The 21,419-nt window shown below is 45.0% G+C and overlaps 1 protein-coding gene across 1 annotated transcript in view; it reads right to left on the reverse strand.

Moving 5' to 3' along the window:
- The window catches only part of LOC124718885 (aminopeptidase Ey-like), a 209,084-nt gene that overhangs the window by 60,823 nt on the left and 126,842 nt on the right, over positions 1-21,419 (reverse strand). The window contains exons 9-10 of the mRNA XM_047244525.1: positions 14,494-14,701; positions 4,061-4,344 (exon numbers count right to left, since the gene is read on the reverse strand). Of these exons, the coding sequence (XP_047100481.1) occupies positions 4,061-4,344; positions 14,494-14,701 (492 nt within the window). The remainder of the gene's footprint in view (positions 1-4,060; positions 4,345-14,493; positions 14,702-21,419) is intronic.

Genomic DNA, 21,419 nt, shown 5'->3' on the forward strand with positions numbered 1-21,419 from the left:
ATTTCATATTTCTAATCCCAGCATTCTGGTATTCGGTAAAATAATAATTCAGTCAATATTAATAATTTCTATGGGTTGCCTGATTTATTTGACGATTTTTACAGTTTGTCTCCCACTGATATGTGAGAGGAGCTTGGCGCCAGGAATTTTCCTTATTTATGGGCGAGGGCAGCAGTCTTCCTAGCAGCCATGATGGCTTCCCGTTTCCCATCCCTTTTCCGATCGCCAGGGTAGCACGTGGTGTCGTTTGAAAGTTCAGTAGTGGCCCAAGTTTCTCCTGTTCTCAGTTCCCCAACCTGCCTTACCAACCTTGTAACTGCTAATCCTGCTCGATTTTCACGTCGCGAGGTCGCCTCCCTGTGAAATTCCGGCCCTGTGATTGGCCAGTTCACGGTGGGCGCCAATCGCCATCCGCGAGTGGATAGTGGACAAAGGGGGAGTAGGGCAGTTCTAAAAAAATGGCTCTGAGCACTATGGTACTTAACATCTGTGGTCATCAGTCCCCTAGAACTTAGAACTACTTAAACCTAACTAACCTAAGGACATCACACACATCCATGCCCGAGGCAGGATTCGAACCTGCGGCCGTAGCGGTCTCGCGGTTTCAGACTGCAGCGCCTAGAACCGCACGGCCACTTCGGCCGGCGGGGCAGTTCTAGTGTGACCGTGCCGGAGACTGTAGATGCCGCTTCCAGGAGATGAAGTTCGGTTAGCATGAGCGCCGACGTGCACTGCAGATTCGCGCCCCGCGGCCCAGAGGGAACCTTGTAAGTCATTGTGAATAGTTTCGCGTCTTGCGGGTTTTGTTCCTTTAGTACGGGAGGCTACCTAGCGACTCACGCACAGCAGCATCTTTCTTAGTCTTTGGCTGATTCGTGGTGGTGGTCGTTGCATGCCTGCAACCCCTTCCTTTAGTAAATTGGCCCCCATTTGATAATACGGCGATCGTTACTAAAATTCCTTTTCTCCTGCTATCGTGGATTGTTATGAACGTTCGTCAGGGCAGGCTGCTGAACTCGAATCATTCTTCCCGCACCCCCATTTGGTTGTATTATTGTTTGATTTTCAACTGTTTAATAAACGAGTCCTTTAATCTTACATTCTCCCTTTCATTACGTGAAATCACCCCTAGTGTCACAGAATAATGCAGAACTATAACGGTTGCTATAAGGTCGTGCAGGTATCGCGCCATTAACAGTAGCATAAAGATTCAATATCGCCCCCCTGGCACCGATAATAGTAATGATCATTTTCAGCTATTCCCCATTGATGAACTGGGAAGTGTTCACGGCTCAGTGTGAGTACGTGAGCACTAAATCCACTTGATGTGGTGGAAGTAGTGGACTCTGTTTTACCTTGCTGGTTTAGACAAAAAATATCAAAAATCACAGCCCCTACAGCAAGGAATAGTAACTTGTAAGATAAAAACGAGCCACCGCTTTCAATGTGCAACAGTACAGTTAGCCTAATTTCTCTGAAATTCGCAGTACTAATGCGATGGTTCTCCGAATTTCAGAGAAATTAGGCTAACTGTACTATTGCACATGTATTCAAATACAACAGTATTAATGCGATGGTTGACCGCGGTAGCGTTCTCGCTTCCCGAGCTCGGGGTCCCGGGTTCGATTTCCGGCGGGGTCAGGCATTTTCACCTGCCTCGAGATGACTGCGTGTTGTGTCGTCTTCATCATCATCATTCATCCCCATTACGGTCGGAGGAAGGCAACGGCAAACCACCTCCGTTAGGACCTTGCCTAGTAAGGCGGCGCGGGTCTCCCGCATCGTCCCTTACGCTCTGACAAATAGTATTGGAGTTGATCATCAGCAATGCCACGGTTACGAATTTACGTTCAGCTGGTGGAAGGATGACTGTCTATTTGGAACATTGTATTTACAGTTCTTTCTTTACACAAACAGCAGAATTACAGTTATTCAGTGAATTCCTGTCTTTCTTCCACTATTATTCATTTGGTTCATCGTTTGCACTAGAGTAGAAGACAAAATACCACTTTGGCAGGAAGCATCTACTCTCCTGACGGTTCTTCAATTATACAGTTGTGGTTCCGGCGGAGGTTCGAGTCCTCCCTCGGGCGTGGGTGTGTTTGTTTGTCCTTAGGATAATGTAGGTTAGGTAGTGTGTAAGCTTAGGGACTGATGACCTTAGCAGTTAAGTCCCATAAGATTTCACACATTTCAACATTTTTCAAGTCCCTGGACTGAAGACCACAACAACAACAACTTGGAGCAGAACAATGACATAGCCTCAGACGTAAGTGAAGCAGGTGGCAGACTTCCAGCTCTTTGGATGGAACCATTAAGATTGATTGTAAAATACTTGTGTGACCCATCTCAAAATACTGCTCAAGCGTGTGGGATCTGTGACAAATAAGCCTAACAGGTGATGGTATATCTATACAGAGAAGGTCAGCATGAATGGTCACAGGATACTTTGACCGACTGGAGAGTGTCACAGATATCTTGAGTAATGTGACATGGAAGATATGTCAAGGTATGCGTCAAGTGTTCTGTGAAAGCAAGCCTACTAGCAAAGTTTCAAGGACGAAATAGTGAATTAGGAACGTACAGTGCGTTAATTTAAGTTCGCTAGTCGGCTCTCCAAGTCTGAGTCGATAAAAGTCGGAAGGCTTGTCAGTCAGTGTATCATAGGTGACAGTACTGTGTAAGGCAGGCAGTGTCGTCTACTGGTTACTGGTTCGTGCTTCATCTGTCTTGTAATGTTTCCTTTCCTTCTCATAACTTTATGTAACTGATGAAGTGCACAGTTTTTTATTCAACACGTAATATCAATTACATTTACGAGGACAATGTTTAAGAGATGGTTCAAATGGTTCAAATGGCTCTAAGCACTACGGGACTTAGCATCTGACGTCATCAGTCTCGTACAACTTAGAACTACTTAAACCTAACTAACCTAAGGACATCACACAAATCCATGCCCGAGGCAGGATTCGAACCTGCAACCATAGCAGCAGCGCGGTTCTGGACTGAAGCGCCTAGAACAGCGTTTAAGTGACTTTTACATCTGTGCTTAATTTCTGAAGCCGAAGCACAGGTTTGGGTTCACACCCTGGAGAAGGAAGGCGTATCTCGTTCGGAGCACACAGTTCCTCACCCCGCGGTGGCTTATGTGTGGTTCAGACTCGTTTCCTCTACTCCTTCAATCCGCTCCAGTAACCGGCCAACTTCCCGTGAACACATCAAACGAATATGCTACAGCCTTCTGTGTATCGCTGCTGTAGAGACTGCCCAGACAGTATTAGACTAATTATATGTAGGCAGCCTTTTTTTCCCATTTCCATGTGAGAAAGGAAATGTGGAAATGAAGTCACATGCTTCTTTACAGAGCGTAGGGGAACGATGCGGAAGACCCGCGCCGCCTTACTAGGCAAGGTCCCAGTGGAGGTGGTTTGCCATTGCCTTCCTCCGACCGTAATGGGAATGAATGATGATGATGAAGACGACGCAACAACACCCAGTCATCTCGAGATAGGAAAAATTCCTGACCCCGCCGGGAATCGAACCCGGGACCCCGTGCTCGGGAAGCGAGAACGCTACCGCGAGACCACGAGGGGCGGACCCATGTGAGAATAGAGGGATACTAATACGAGTCACAATGTACTCTGCCATGTACTCCTCAAACATTTTTTAACATTTCCATTTCCAAATGCTGTTAATTTAAAAGTTACACCTATTGCTGCAGATAAAAGAATAGAAAAGAAATACAAAGGACTAACGAAGAAAAGAAACAGAAGAAGCAAGTAAAAAGAAACATACAAAACTGAAACAAAGCAAAACAATATGAATGAGGAACAAAGAAAAAATAAAATAAATAAAATGAAAAGCATGCCTTCACATGGCGAGACAAGGGCAACAGTGTGATGGGAGGTGGGAACTGGGAGGGAGCTGAGTGAGATCCCTTTGGACTTCACACCCAATCACAGCAGCTAAGAGGCTAGCAAAGACTCGTCTTAAGATTCGGATGGTGTGCCAAAAAGAATGCACCAGGGGTTGGACAGGTCCGGACAGAGGCACGACGTACCCGGAACAGGCCGAAGCTGGCGGTCCGCCGCACCAGGCGGTAGATGCTGGAGAGCCCGGAGAAGGCGGCCCTCCAGGGCAGGTAGTCGGGCTCGCGCTGCAGGTAGGTGAGCAGGGAGAGGGCGTGCTCGTAGGGCAGGTCGCCGCTCCACGCCAGCGCGAGGGCGTCCCCCAGCAGCTGCGCGCGGCTCAGCCTGTCGATCCCCGACTTGCTGGGGTCGGAGCCCTTCAGCGCCTCGGCCAGCAGCATCCAGCCACGCGAGTCGTACAGCACCCGGTACAGGCCTACGGCACGTAGACATCACGTGACACTCTGTGCATTTGTGCTGAGCAGGTGCAGGTCCAACTGTGGAGGTCATGAACATCCCCTAGGGGTCATCCCCCCCAAAAACACATTTCTGTGGAAACGTATACGGTTTGTTTTACTACTACAAGCATAAACGACAGGGGTCACAAGAAGACTGCTAGGTAGCAGTCGTGGAAGTGGTGTATGGAAAATCCTACAGGAAAAGCTAAGTTGATTGGTTCGTCCGTTTGTTGATTTGGGGGAGGGGGGATTTAACAGCGAAATCATCAGTCCCATTGAATTAGAGGAGGATGGGAAAGGAAGTCGGCTGTGCCCTTTCGAAGGAATCATCTCGGTGATTTAGAGAAATCGTGGAAAACCTAAATCGGGATGGCCGGACACAGGTTTGAACCGTCATCTTTCCAAATGCAGGTCCGCTGTGCTAAGCACTGCGCCGCCTCGTTCAGTAAAAAGTTAAGTGTAGACTACCAGGTCACATACGCTGTCAAACCGAAGCCCAAGTTGAACCAGGTGACTGAAAGCTTTGCGGCTTTGTGGAGAGATTTTGATGAAGAAGATGAGGTGCTTGTAACAGCAGGAACTAGGAACGGTCTGGCTAATAACTTAGGGTATAGTACTGAAGGTGATCCTGAGAAAACAGGAGAGCAAGCAACACACACTCGTGTGAGGTTTGTCGAGGTTTTGCAGTGCCATGACCAATTCTGGGTTAACACAACTTTCAACTGTGTAAACAAAGAGCTGATTCGATAGTTTTTGACTGAAGCAAATTCTCAGAGCTGTGCACTACCTCTTACTGCGCATGGGAGGGGGAATAATAAATTTGATGTGCATCTTGCAGAAAGTGTAAGGGGGACTTCAAGCACACAAGGCAAAATCCATCAGATCACTGGAGCCAGAGGGACACATTTTCTAGGTTACAATCGGATTATAGACAGACAACCTTGGAAGGAATTAGAAAAGAACAGAACCATACTATATGTAACAGTTTCCAGAAAAATAAAGTTAGTTTTCTTCATCACAAATTTAGGGAGCTAAGCGTACTCTGAGTCTTCAAGATAAGGGAACGCCTGAAGTGATAGCTGTTCTGTGCCTCTTTGAACACCACATTACCAGAGGGGCAGAGTATAAGGGGATTATAAACTAGCATAGTTAACATGGGAAGAGGAGGCATTGAAACATGTTTAAATGTTGGATACAAAGTGGAAAATATTGAAACAAACAGTTTTTGTGCAGACTAACACCTAGAAGTTTGTGCATGGGAGCTGTTACTGCAGAAAACTTCTCTTGTGTTTGCAACAGTCTGTATTTCCCCTCTAGGAAACACTCAGCTATTTACAAGAAATCTAGATGCATTACTGAGTTACATTTCAGGCAAGAGTAAAGAGTATTAGTTTGTGGAGGTTTCAACTTATGTTTCTTAAATGATTCTGACAGGAAAAATGAACTAGAATCATTACTTGGATGTTTCATTGTCATTTTGTTGTCCAACTTTCCACTTGCACTCAAGCAATACAGTGGGAGTCTGACAGTACTTTTATACACACTGCTCAGGCTGAAACAATTAATCTGTGTCTAATTGTTAATGGTAAAGGAGGTGTTGCAACATGCATCCATCATGGACAATTAATTGAAGTAATTTGCTAGTTAACAGCTCTGAAACATATTAATATCAAGCAATTAGCCCCATTAATGAGAAAAGGGTCAATATCTTAAGAATAAGGTGGCTTCGGATGAGATATATATGCAAAAAGACACTAATGTGAAATTCAGTATACTCCACATTAAGTTTTTGTCAATATTTGAAATTAGTCTTCATGAAAAATTATTCAAAAAGTACATTAAAAAACAATTAAGCCATGTATAACAATAATGGTTAAAGGGAAGGGGAAATTTACATTGTGTCCAGAATAAGTCAAGATCTGGTGTTACTTGCATTCTACAAAAAAAGTGTAATATATTAAGGAAAATGCCTAGAGATATGTACACTATGTGATCAAAAGTATCCGGACACCCTAAAAAACGTACGTTTTTCATATTATGTGCATTGTGCTGCCACCTATAGCGAGGTACTTCATATCAGCGACCTCAGTAGTCATTAGACATCGTGAGAGAGCAGAATCGGGCGCTCCGCGGGACTCAAGGGCTTCGAACGTGGTCAGGTGATAGGGTGTCACTTGTGTCATACGTCTGTACGCGAGATTTCCACACTCCTAAACATCCCTGTGTCCACTGTTTCCTATGTGACAGTGAAGTGGAAAGGTGAAGGGACACGTACAGCACAAAAGCGTACAGGCCGACCTCGTCTGTTGACTGACAGAGACTGAAAACAGTTGAAGAGGGTCGTAATGTGTAATAGGCAGACATCTATCCAGACCATCACACAGGAATTCCAAACTGCATCAGGATTCACTGCAAGTACTATGACAGTTAAGCGGGAGGTGGCAAAACTTGGATTTCATGGTCGAACGGCTGCTCATAAGCCACACATCACGCCAGTAAGTGAGAAACGACGCCTCGCTTCGTCTAAGGAGCGTAAACATTGGACGATTCAACAGTGGAAAAGCGTTCTGTGGAGTGACGAATCGCGGTACACAATCTGACGATGCGATGGCTGGATGTGGGTATGGCGAAGTCCGGTGAACATCATCTGCCAGCCTGTGTAGTGCCAACAGTAAAATTCGGAGGCGGTGGTGTTTTGGTGTGGTCGCGATTTTCATGGAGGGGGCTTGTACCCGTTGTTGTTTTGTGTGGCACTATCACAGCAAAGGCCTACATTCCTGTTTTAAACAGCTTCTCGCTTCCCACTGTTGAAGAGCAATTCGGTGATGGCGACTGCATCTTTCAACACCTGTTTAAAATGCACGGCCTGTGGCGGAGTGGTTACACGACAATAACTTCACTGTAATTTACTGGCCAGCATGGAGTTGCGACCTGATCCCTATAGAATACCTTTGGGATGTTTTGGAACGGCGACTTGGTGCCAGGCCTCACCGACCGACAGCGATACCTCTCCTCAGTGCAGCACTCCGTGAAGAATGGGCTGCCATTCCCCAAGAAACCCTCCAGCACCTGACTGAACGTATGCCTGCGTGAGTGGAAGCTGTCATAGAGGCTAAGGGTTGGCAAACACGATACTGAATTCCAGCATTACCGATGGAGGGCGCCACGAACTTGTAAGTTGTTTTCAGCCAGATGTCCGGATACTTTTGATCACATAGTCTATGTCCTGTCAGTAAACAATAATTCATAGAATAAGACTAAAACTACTATATATGGAACATTGTGGAATCAGACACAGGATGACCAATGTACATCATATCACAGCAAAAAAATTAAATGACAATGTTGTGACTGAGAATTCACAAGCTGCAAGTATTTGTAACAATAACTTCCCAAATGTATCTGCACTTATAGGAGTACATAGTTCAGTTGAAAAAGCTGTAGAATACATAAAATAATTTTAACATACCATTCCACAAAGCTTTAAGCAACTAGAAGTAACACTAACATCCTTCAATGTAATTAATGAAATTATAAAAAAATCTAAAAAACAAAAGGTCATATGGAGTCCATGAAATTTCTGCCAGAATTCTGCAAAGCTACTGTAACGTAATGTGTAATGTCATCAGTGATACATGTAATGCATCATGAGCACAGAGAATTTCTCAAGGCAGATTAAAATATGCAATGCTTAAACCTCTTTATATGAAAAGTGACAAGAAAGGAGTAAATAACTATCGTCCAGTATGCTTACTGACGTCTCTTTTCTGAATATTTGACTAATTAATGTATTCAAGAATATTCCCATAGTCAAGTAGAAACAATTTACTTACCAAATCACAGTTTGGATTCCAGGATTGCTCGACAGAGAATGCCACTGATATTTTCAAACACCAAATATTACAAGCATTAAACAATAAAATATCAACAGTTATTCGTTTTGTTATCTTTCCAAGATGTTTGATTGCATAGGTCGTCTTACTCTCTCAGAAACTGATGGCTCTACACACAACTAGTAAACAAACAGAATGCAGAAGGTTTGGATGAAGAATTAAAACAGTTCTGAAAATCACAGAGTCCCACAAGATCCAATTTTCCGTCCATTCTAACTCCTTACACAGGGTGTTTCAAAAAGAGTTTTACAAACTTTGGGGATACTTTCCTGCAACAAAACAAGAAAAAAATGCATATTAACATGTGTCCAAAAATACTTCGTTTTGCTGAAAGTTTACAATTCATGTGATCAGAGCTCATCAACCCATAAACTCGTAATAAATGCTCGAAATGTCCCCTTCTTCCTTATAAACATGCATACACTCGTCGAATCATGGACTGTAGCACCCTTTCAACCTGACAGTTTCGAATCGTTTTGCAGACTCTCATGATATGTCGATGAACAGTTTCTGCACTCAGGTGGTTTGCTGCATAAACCAATTGTTTAAGGTGCCACCAGATGTAACAATACAAAGGACTGAGGCGAGAAGAATGTGCAGGCCACGGAACTGATCATCCACTACCTATCAATCTGTCTTAGTAGGTAGCAACCACTGAGACTCAAATGTGCAAGAGCTGCTCCATGCACAAACCACATGTTTCTTCTGCTTTTCAGGGACACATCTTGGAGATGATAAGGATACATGAGTTGCTCCTGAAGTCTCCTCCTTGCTGACCATGGAGATGTAACACTTGTCTTGCACTGATACCCAGCTGTTCTTCGACAGCCATTAGAACGTGCTCTTGCTGGTCAGGTGTTCAAACAACACACGGTCTTCTTCTGTTAATAGCTTACGATGCTACAGCACCTGTCTTGGCAGTGTGACAATACACAGCACCAGAGGTTGGATGACTTGGCAGTCTTCAGTCTAGTGCCATTTGATACAACCCTGCAACCTCGTGTCCATTACTGTTTGCACAGCCGCTGCTCACGAAATGAACATCTTGCTGCGTTTTAACTGAGGACTTTCAGTTAACTCATTATTTTTCATACATGTACACAATGGACACATTGAACGTAGATGAATGACTAATGTAGCCACATGTCCGTGGCACCATGAGTCAAACAGGTACGTGGACAACTGAAGCTCTTTGGTTGTACCTAGAAAGCCGTTTAATGTCAACTTTCATTAATGGCTCGAAAACGGATTTTCGGACATATGTGTAAATTAGCTTTTTTTCTTGTTTTGGTGTAATGGCTCTATCCCCAAAGTTGGTGAATTATGTGAATGACTTTCCAAGTAATATTTGTCAAGCAGAATTAACACCTTTTGGAAACCAAACAAGTGTTGTAATAAATCCCATTACAGAGAAAACAACAGAAGAAATTGTTAATGATGTTCTTGAAGAAATTATTAAATGGTTCCCTTAACTGTGAGTAAACAGAATGTCCATAGTCCTGTAGAACAAGTAGAGCCATATCAACACCTGTTGTAGCACCTGAACAAGAATTGGTAAACAAGGTACAGTGCTCCAAATATTTGGGCGTACAAATTGATGAAAACTTGAACTGGAACAAGCTTAGTACTGAGCTTCTAAAACAAGCAAGTTCTGTTCTCTTTGCTCTCCATATAATTGGTGGTACCAGAAACAAACAAATGAGTTTCCTGGCATATTTTGCGTATTTCCAGTCAATGATGTCTTATGGAACTGTTTTCTGGCGTAACTGTGATTGCGCTAAGTCTAGCGGTAAGAATAGTATATGCTGTTCATCTGCAGTGGTCATGTACGTACGTCTTCAAGGAGTTAGGCATTTTGACTGTACCATCAGGATACATATATTCGCTAGAAGAACTCGTCACCACTAATGTACAACAATTTAATAGGAATAGTGATGCCCTTACTACAATACAAGAGGAAAAGATGATATATATCACCCATTATTAAAACTAGCAGTGGCTTAGAAAGGCGTTCAATATGTAGCAGCAAAAGAGTTTGATCATTTGCTCAGTAACGTAAAACATCGCACAGACAGCGAAGCAAGATATAAATGAATCCTAATTTAAGTTCAACCGGACATCTCGTTTGGTTATTTATTTAAAAACTGATAGTTCACAAAAAAGTTAGTTTTTAGTGGAGTTGCATGAGCAGAACCAAAAATAATATGTTCTGCAATGTTAATAATAATCACGTATACATATGTAGTAAAGTGACTCCATCGCCATCGTTTGGATACAAGAATCGCTTAGATGATTACGGAATATGTAACTAACCAATAACGAAACAAACCCTTTAGGGATCGTAAAACCGATGTGGTTTTCCCAACATGACGCATTATGGTTGAGTTTATAAACGCCATATAACAGAGTCCCCAAGGATCCAAACTAGAGATGTGCACTTGAGGACGAACACACCACAAAAGGTGGTCCACGTGCCACCACTCATGTGAGGACGGGTTTCGTCACGTCTCGTCGTCGATTAACCATAGACTCAAAAATCCCAGGCGTAGTACAAGGCATAAAGAAACAATCGAAGTAAACAAGCAGCAGATTGCGTGCCATGTAAATATAGGGGTAAAAACTGTTAGGGAACAGAGATTAATGTCACACACATCAGTCCCTCCTGTTGTTGTTGTGGTCTTCAGTCCTGAGACTGGTTTGATGCAGCTCTCCATGCTACTCTATCCTGTGCAAGCTTTTTCATCTCCCAGTACCTACTGCAACCTACATCCTTCTGAATCTGCTTAGTGTATTCATCTCTTGGTCTCCCTCTACGATTTTTACCCTCCACGCTGCCCTCCAATACTAAATTGGTGATCCCTTGATGCCTCAGAACATGTCCTACCAACCGATCCCTTCTTCTGGTCAAGTTGTGCCACAAACTTCTCTTCTTCCCAACCCTATTCAATACTTCATTAGTTATGTGATCTACCCATCTAATCTTCAGCATTCTTCTGTAGCACCACATTTCGAAAGCTTCTATTCTCTTCTTGTCCAAACTATTTATCGTCCATGTTTCACTTCCATACATGGCTACACTCCATACGAATACTTTCAGAAATGACTTCCTGACACTTAAATCAATACTGGATGTTAACAAATTTCTCTTCTTCAGAAACGCTTTCCTTGCCATTGCCAGCCTACATTTTATATCCTCTCTACTTCGACCATCATCAGTTATTTTGCTCCCCAAATAGCAAAACTCCTTTACTACTTTAAGTGTCTCATTTCCTAATATAATTTCCTCAGCATCACCCGACTTAATTAGACTACATTCCATTATCCTCATTTTGCTTTTGTTGATGTTCATCTTATATCCTCCTTTCAAGACACTTACCATTCCATTCAACTGCTCTTCCAAGTCCTTTGCTGTCTCTGACAGAATTACAATGTCATCGGCGAACCTCCAAGTTTTTATTTCTTCTCCATGAATTTTAATACCTACTCCAAATTTTTCTTTTGTTTCCTTTACTGCTTGCTCAATATACAGATTGAATTACTGATTACTGATTGAACAGTCCCTCCTAACAACGCATATTTTGAGAATGGGTGAAGCAACAGGCACTGCGGCGACTATAACCGATATGAAATACATAGTAATTGCTAATGTGGGCAACAGTTAGCTGTATAATAGAACGATGAGAATGCAGATTTGTGGCAGACTAGGATTTGAACCCAGATTTGCCACTTATCGCGAGTGGTCCCCTCAACCATTAGGCTATCCCAACATAACTCATGGCCAGACCCAAACTTCCATATGTCGTCAACCATGCGCCTATAACCTGTACTCATACATCCACTGTGTATATTCCCATACAAGGGAGGCATTTTACCTGAAAGTTGCTTGCCCAGAATGGCAGATCGATATGACATTACTGTGTTACTCCGAATTACAGTGCAGTGTTCCTTCAGCCATGCATGCAGGTCCGAAGAAACTGCGGCGACTACACCCATTATGAAGGAACACTGAGTCATAATTCAGGATAAGACAGGCACTGCAATATCATATTTATCTGCTGGCACCGTCCAAGCGATTTTCAAGTAAAATGAGTCCTCCACAGGATGTAAGAGTACTGGTTATAGATGCACAGTTGACAACATATGGTACGGAAGTTTGGGTTCAAATGGCTCTGAGCACTTCGGGACTTAACATCTGAGGTCATCAGTCACCTAGAACTTAGAACCACTTAAACCTAACCAGCCTAAGGACATCACACACATCCATGCCCAAGGCACGATTCGAACCTGTGACAATAGCAGTCGCGCGGTTCCGGACTGAAGCGCCTAGAACCGCTCGGCCACAGCGGCCGGCGAAGTTTGGGTCTGGCTGTGAGCCATGCTCAGATAGCCTAATGGTAAGGCGACTGCTTGCAATAAGGGGGAAAACCGGGTTCAAGCCTAAGTTGGCTGATTGATTTGTGTGTGTGTGGGCAGGGAGGGGGGGGGGGGGGGAGAGAGACCAAACAGAGAGGTCATGAGTCCCATTGGTTTACGGAAGGAAGTTTAAACGAACCATCCCAACATTTGCTGGAAGCGATTTAGGGAAATCACGGGAAACCTAAATCAGTGTGGCCGGACACGGGTTTGAACCATTGTCCTGCTGAGTGGGAGTCCAGAATGCTAATCACTGCGCCACCTCGTTCGGTTGAGCCCAAGTTCGGCAGAAATTTTCATTAAGGTGATTCAGATACACAGCTGATGGTTGTCTACATTCGCAGCTGCGAATACATTTCATGGTTTTCTTTCTTGTTGCACTTGCAAATGGAGTGACAAACGACTGTACGAGTTATGATTTCTCTCATCTTTTCGTTGTGGTCCTTACTTCAAATTTACTGAGAGAGCAATGGAATCGTCCTCCAGCCAGCCTCAGACGCCGGTTCTCTAAATACTCTGAATACTGCCTTGTAGGAAGAAAGTCCTCTTCCCTCCTAGGATTCGAATTTGAGTTCCCAAAGCATATCCATACCACTCTCATGGATAGGTTGTTTGCAGATGACGCTGTCGTTTATCGACTAGTAAATTCATCCAAACAAATCGCAAGACGAATTAGAAAACATATCGATATGGTGCGAAAATTGGCAATTGACCCTAAATAACGAAAATGTGAGGTTATCCACATGAGTGCTAAAAGGAATCCATTGAACTTCGGTTACACGATAAATCAGTCAAATATAAAGGTCGTAAATTGAACTAAATACCTAGTAATAAGAATTACGAACAACTTGAATTGGAAGTAAATGTTGTGGGGAAGGCTAACAAAAAACTACGTTTTATTGGCAGAATACTTAGAGACTGTCTACACTACGCTTGTCCTTCACCTTTTAGAATACTGCTGTGCAGTGTGGGATTCTTACTGAACAGGGTTGGCAGAGTACATCGACAAAGTTCAAAGAAAGGCAGCGCGTTTTGTTTTATCGCGAAATAGGTAAGAGAGTGTCACTGAAATGACACAAGATTAGGAGTCAACATCGTTAAAACAAAAGAGTTTTTCGTTGCAGCGAAATCTTCTCACGAAATTTCAATCACTAACTTTCTCCTCCAAATGCGAAAATGTTTTTTGGACCTCAAACTAATAGGGGGAGAAACGATCACCATAATAAAACCAGAGCTCGCACCAAAAGATATAGATGTTGGCTTTTTCCACATACTTTACGACATTGGAATAATACAGAATTATTGTGAAGGGGGTTTGATGAACCCTCTGCTAGGCACTTAAATGTGATTTTCAAAATATCCACATAGATGTAAATGTAGATTCTGACTGAAATGACCGGTTACAAACCCAGCAGATCTCTGAGTTTATTCTATGTCTTGCATTAATCCGACCTCGTGGGGTCCCAAACACTCGAGCAGTATTCAGGTACTCAAGAATGGGTCGCACTAGTGTGGTCTTCTTCATAGATGAGCTACACTTTTCTAAAATTCTCCCAATAAACTGAAGTCGACCACTGGCCATTTGCAATTTTAGGTGGTTGAATGATTTTTTTCTAAGACCAGCAATTATATCGAGAGTAAAAGTAGCTGGAGTTAGCTGTTTAATAAGCTGAGTAATACAGTTCTTCCAGTTCATTCTACCCTGCTTGCTGACCCCATTTACACTCTACATCAAGTGTCGCAATGCCTGCCAGAGAGTGGGCAGCGCCCGCCGTGCAGACAGTAGCGCCGGCCCCGGCACAGAGCCCTGTGGAGACCCACCGGTGGCGTGGACGTTGAGCAGCACCCAGTCGCCCTCGGCAGCATCCAGTGGCAGCGTCAGCACGTTCGGCCGGCCCCGGTCGCAGTGCAGCCACACTCTGCGCACCTCGTGCGGGTCGCGTGCCGACGTGTACGTCACCGGCACCTCCCAGCATTGCGAGACGTTCGAGCGCCGAACGTCCGACGGTTGGTACGACAGGTACCTGACCTGCAAACACACGGCACTGCACATGTACTCAGGGCGGGGGACTCGAAGAGAAACGAGGCATTCATACATTGTGCTGATGGCTCCCACTTTTCTATAATTCCCTTTTGTGTAAATGGAATAGAACTGGGGCTGGATGAAGACGTGAACAAAATACACTGAAGAGCCAAAGAAACTGGTTCACCTGCCTAGCATCATGTAGGAGCCCTGCGACCATGCAGAAGTGCCACAAGCCGACCTGGCGTGGACTCGACTAATGTCTAAAGTAGTGTTGCAGGGGCCTGACACCATGAATCCTGCATGGCTGTCCGTAAATCCGGGCGAGTACGAGGGGGTGGAGATCTCTTCTGAACATCACGTTGCAAGGCATCCCACATATTCTCAAAAATGTTCATGTATGGGAAGTTTGGTGTCCAGCAGAAGTGTTTAAACTCAGAAGAGTGTTTCTGGAGCCACTCTGTAGCAATTCTGGGTGTGTGGCAGACGCATTGTCCTGGTGGAATTGCCCAAGTCCGTCACAATGCACAATGGACATGAATGGATGCAGATGATCAGACAGGATGCTTACGTATGTGTCAGCTGTCAAGAGTCATATCTAGACGTATCAGGAGTCCCATATCACACCAACTTCACACGCCCTACACCAGTACAGAGGCTCCACCAGTTTGAATAATTCTCTGCTGACATGCAGGGTCCATTGATTCATGAGGTTGTCTCCATACCCATACACCTGCATCTGCTCGATACAATTTGAAACGAGACTCGTCCGCCAGTCAACATGTTTTCAGTCATCAACAGTCCAATGTCTGTGTTGACAAGCCCAGTTGAGGTGTAGAGCTTTGTTTCGTGCAATCATCAAGGTTACAAGCCTGGGCCTTCAGCTCCGAAAACCCATATCGATGATGTTTCGTTGAGTGGTTCGCACGCCCACACATCTGGATGGCCCAGCATGGAAATCTGCAGCAATTTGCGGAAGGAGTGCACTTTTGTCACACTGGACGATTCTCTTCAGTGGTCGTTGGTCCTATTCTTGCAGGATCTTTTTCCGGTCGCAGCGATGTCGGTGGTTTGATATTTTACCGAATTCCTGATATTCACAGTCGCTCGCGAAATGGTCGTGCGGGATAATCCCTACTTGATCGCTACACCACGTTCAAAGTCACTTAAATCTTGATAACCTGCTTTTTAAGCTGTAGTAACCGACCTAACAAGTGCACCAGACATTTGTCGTCTTATATGGGCGTTACCGACCGCTGCGCCGTATTCTGCCTGTTTACATATCTCTGTATTTGAATACGCATGCCGATATCAGTTTCTTTGGCGCTTCAATGCATATACCAGCAGCCATATTTTTATTTAATAATTTTATTTAGCCACCAGTTGTAGTGCGTCATTGGCACCGTCTCCAGGACTCTATACGCATAACCAGGTAAGTCACCCAGTTGTTTGTGTTTTTATAGGGGCCATTTATCCACCTGGTTTCCATTCACCTCTAACAAGGTGTGAAAGGCCCACGTCGCTCGATAAGTTTATAGGAAGTCTACAGAAACCAGCTGGACAAGTGGTCCCTATAATAACAGAAACGACTGGATGAATTACCTAGTTTCTTGTAGATGGTGCCAATGAGGCAACGAAACTCATTTTTGTCACTTGAGACGATGAACTACAGTATGGACAGAGATAACGGGCTATCGAGAGAGGAGAACATGGAGCAGGAAGTGACTCTTTGGAAGGGATGCATGTGACGAATCATGAATGTTATTTTATGTGCTAGGATTCATAATTTGGTGTCGTGTGTATTTACGTTTTTGGAAGTGAACTGGAACTATATTGAACTTTTAAACATTAAAGATTCTCATCATATTCATGGACGTCAAACGCAGACAAGAGTACACAAATGAAATCAGCACTGATAGTGACACTCACGAAGCATTTCCCTTTTTTTGTGATAATTACTACTTTCAGAAGTACAGGGTTGATTATCATGACAGGGAAGTTTCTTATACACTCCTGGAAATTGAAATAAGAACACTGTGAATTCATTGTCCCAGGAAGGGGAAACTTTATTGACACATTCCTGGGGTCAGATACATCACATGATCACACTGACAGAACCACAGGCACATAGACACAGGCAACAGAGCATGCACAATGTCGGCACTAGTACAGTGTATATCCACCTTTCGCAGCAATGCAGGCTGCTATTCTCCCATGGAGACGATCGTAGAGATGCTGGATGTAGTCCTGTGGAACGGCTGGCCATGCCATTTCCACCTGGCGCCTCAGTTGGACCAGCGTTCGTGCTGGACGTGCAGACCGCGTGAGACGACGCTTCATCCAGTCTCAAATATGCTCAATGGGGGACAGATCCGGAGATCTTGCTGGCCAGGGTAGTTGACTTACACCTTCTAGAGCACGTTGGGTGGCACGGGATACATGCGGACGTGCATTGTCCTGTTGGAACAGCAAGTTCCCTTGCCGGTCTAGGAATGGTAGAACGATGGGTTCGATGACGGTTTGGATGTACCGTGCACTATTCAGTGTCCCCTCGACGATCACCAGTGGTGTACGGCCAGTGTAGGAGATCGCTCCCCACACCATGATGCTGGGTGTTGGCCCTGTGTGCCTTGGTCGTATGCAGTCCTGATTCTGGCGCTCACCTGCCCGGCGCCAAACACGCATACGACCATCATTGGCACCAAGGCAGAAGCGACTCTCATCGCTGAAGGCGACACGTCTCCATTCGTCCCTCCATTCACGCCTGTTGCGACACCACTGGAGGCGGGCTGCACGATGTTGGGGCGTGAGCGGAAGACGGCCCTAACGGTGTGCGGGACCGTAGCCCAGCTTCATGGAGACGGTTGCGAATGGTCCTCGCCGATACCCCAGGCGCAACAGTGTCCCTAATTTGCTGGGAAGTGGCGGTGCGGTCCCCTACGGCACTGCGTAGGATCCTACGGTTTTGGCGTGCATCCGTGCGTCGCTGCGGTCCGGTCCCAGGTCGACGGGCACGTGCACCTTCCGCCGACCACTGGCGACAACATCGATGTACTGTGGAGACCTCACGCCCCACGTGTTGAGCAATTCGGCGGTACGTCCACCCGGCCTCCCGCATGCCCACTATACGCCTTCGCTCAAAGTCCGTCAACTGCACATACGGTTCACGTCCACGCTGTCGCGGCATGCTACCAGTGTTAAAGACTGCGATGGAGCTCCGTATGCCACGGCAAACTGGCTAACACTGACGGCGGCGGTGCACAAATGCTGCGCAGCTAGCGCCATTCGACGGCCAACACGGCGGTTCTTGGTGTGTCCGCTGTGCCGTGCGTGTGATCATTGCTTGTACAGCCCTCTCGCAGTGTCCGGAGCAAGTATGGTGGGTCTGACACACCGGTGTCAATGTGTTCTTTTTTCCATTTCGAGGAGTGTATTATTTTAATTTCATCCAGCACCAATCTAAACCAAATAAATTTCCTGAACATCATTAATAATATTGAGTAGAATAATTATCAGATTTGAATTTCATAAACAGGAGCTTATTAATAACAAACGTAGTTACTGTACTCATGATTCATCTGAAGGAACTAGTGAGTGACTATGAACTTGAAGGACTCCGTCTGTTTGGGTATTTGTTGTATTTTCGTGTATTATACTCCCACCTGTTGCGGAGTTTATTCAGACTGAATAAAAGGTATTCCGTTCTATTTCGCCATGTTTCCTTGCCAGTCCATACTAATATTATAAATGAGAAATCACCCTGTCCGTTACGTTTTCACGACTAAATCGCTGAACCGATTTCGATGAAACTTGCTGTGGAGATAGCCTGGACGCTGAGGAATAACTAGGCGGCTTTGGGAAGTATATACGAGCGAAGTGGGTCTAGGAGTCTTGTTCTGGGGGTTCCATACAAACTTAATTGCGTATGTATTCTGTTGATGCATAAGTTCATAGCGTTTTCCCTTTTCCAACGAACACAACAGATTCGCATAACAGAGATTTTAGTGACCAATAACATATTGTCCTTCACTATTTACACAGCGTGCCAGTGCTGAGGCAACATTCTGATTCCACGGCTGCAGATATCACAGGGTTTTGAGGCGAAGAGCTCATCGAGGCGTGTTCGGAGCGAGTTTCCATCTGGGAAGCTAGTTTCTCTAAGTACTGAGCGATAGAGAGGGCAAAAGACAAAAATTTGCGGGCTCGAGGCCAGGTGAATAAGGTGGGTGCGGAGTTACTTCCACAAGAAACTCCTGTATAGTGTTTGTTGTTAGTCTAACAGAAAGCCGGCGGGCTTTATCACGGAGTAACGTTACTTCAAGCAGTCTTCCTGTTCGCTGTTCTCGGACTGCTTCTGCTAGGCGTCTCAGTTGTTGACAGTGAACACCAGCAGTGGTGGTTACACCTCAGGGAAGCAATTTGTAGTACACTACCCTGCTACTGTTCCAGCAGATGCCTGACATTATGTTTTGTGGATACACACAGATCTTTGCACAGGCAGCTGCTGCTTTGTTTGGGCTCAACCATAGCTTTCTTTTCCTTGTGTTAGCATAGAGACACCGTTTCTCATCGCCAGTGACGATACAGGATTGGAGCGGTCGGTGTTGTTCACGAGCCAGTTGATGACGAGCAAAAACAGATATGCCAATACGGCCACCCACTGATTTTTGTGATTTTGGCTTATATCATGTGGTACCCATATACCCGATGTTTGATACTTCCCCATTACTTGCAAATCTCGCATGAGAGGGAATGATCACAGTTCATCACATTTGCCAGTTCTCGACTACAGTGACATGGATCATTGTGGATTAATGAGTTTAAACGATCTTCATCAATTCCGGAAGGTCTTCCCGAATGTAGAGTGTCATTAATGTCAAAACGGTCCTCCACAAAACGAGAAAACCATTTCCCTGTCGTCCTCTGTCCAACGGTATTATCCCCATACATGGTGCAAAAAGTTTCTGGTTGCCTCAGATGCTGTCGCCCCTCTACTGAACTCAGACACAAGAATGTGTCGGAAATGTTTCTACTTATCAATATGGGACCCCATTTTATAGCGTCCATAGCCCCATTCACTATCTCCAAATCACCAAACGCCAATATGTAAACCCAAATAGCGACACTCAATCGCAAATAAAAAATGGCAATTGACAAATAAGCCCATAAGAACTGGAACACCAAGATGCAAGATGGACTTGCGCATCAAACTAATACATAGTTCATCAACACATTTTGATGAGTGAGTTTGTTGACTGCGTTGACTTAGAAGCTTACATTTTTTTACACCTCCAAGAGACAGTTGGTCTTGGTATTTGATATGTGGTCCTGCCAAAATCTGTCTGAATGCACTGCACTGCTCAGTGGCCACATCGCTGTGCAATGTAGCAGTTTGGGGTGGGGGGGTGGGGGGCACGCACATAACAAGCAAACCTAACCCAAACTTGCAGACAACTGTGGGCAGCTGACGGTATTGCACATACAATAGATCACTTACAATTAATAAAATGCTCCGGGATATTACTCCACGGTCAAGTGGATTTCGGCTTAAAACCCAACGTTTCGTCCCTGTGTGCGGAGGACATTTTCGAGGGGGATAGCAGCTTGCTCAAATGTCTGACCACAGCAAAACTCCGCTTCTGTGTGCTTCCGCACAGTGGCATAATGTCACGTGTTTTGACAACACGAGTGCAACAGGCTGTTATCGACTGCTGTTGCTTGTAATATGGCAAGAACTATACACCTTGCGTGAAGTAATTAAAGATCACCTAACTCACGTTGAGCGAACAGTAGGGCTGAACAAAAATGACTGACAAGGCACAATGCATCTTGTAGAGGGTATGGTATGGACGTATTGGAATAATTAATATCGGGTGATGGTTTTAAATTAATTCATGCGACATGAAAACTTTGTGGAAACGCATCGATTTACTGGAGGCTAGTTTACCCCAGGGAAGTACTCAGAATTGACCGTGGCCGCAGGGGGAGCGGCTAAGGGAAGCGACAATAGGCAGCTTGGAGGGCGGCTCAAGCTCTGAGAAAGCGGTAATGGGGCGCGGCCTCCAGCTGCCTTAAGATGAGTGACAGAGAGTGGGTGGTTGACCCTGACCCCATGCTGGTGTACCGGGAAACAGACGGAGAACTTATACGCCTGTTGATAAATGTCCGTCGTCCTGTTTGCTGTGAAACATGCGAGAAAGCCATGCAAAGCTACGGTGGAGCGGTCAACAGAGGTCAAAATATGCGTGTTTGTGACTATAGCAACTTCACGCTGAATTCACGGTCTGCAGAGTCTGAACCAAATCAGGGCAAGAGTGACAGAATGAAATACGCCGGCCTCCGATGGGAACGTAGGACCAAGGAATTTGAAGTACTCTCCTGGGAGTCAGAATTCCGGAAAACTTGGTGTTTGTGCAGACGCTAACCTTGCTGGAGGGGAAACCGAGGCGAAGAGCGGACTGTGAGAAGTCTCCGTAGAGGTCTTCCGTTCTCAGCTTGCTTAGAGTGCGGACGTGGCGTTCTTTACTCAGCTTGCCTGAGAAAGAGTGAGCATCTCTGCAGTTTACGACTTAGCAAATGGAACGATTGAGCTTGGAGATAGAAAGTTCTGGTTCAGCTATGTACTGAGCGAGATAGCTAGGAGTGAATAGACGAGTGCAGCCTTGCAGCACTACAAGGTTGGCCGACGTCCACACAACGACGCCGCTCCGCCATGCTGTATTCG

Source organism: Schistocerca piceifrons, chromosome 10 (assembly GCF_021461385.2).
Source record: "Schistocerca piceifrons isolate TAMUIC-IGC-003096 chromosome 10, iqSchPice1.1, whole genome shotgun sequence".
In the NCBI taxonomy this organism is placed as follows: domain Eukaryota; kingdom Metazoa; phylum Arthropoda; class Insecta; order Orthoptera; family Acrididae; genus Schistocerca; species Schistocerca piceifrons.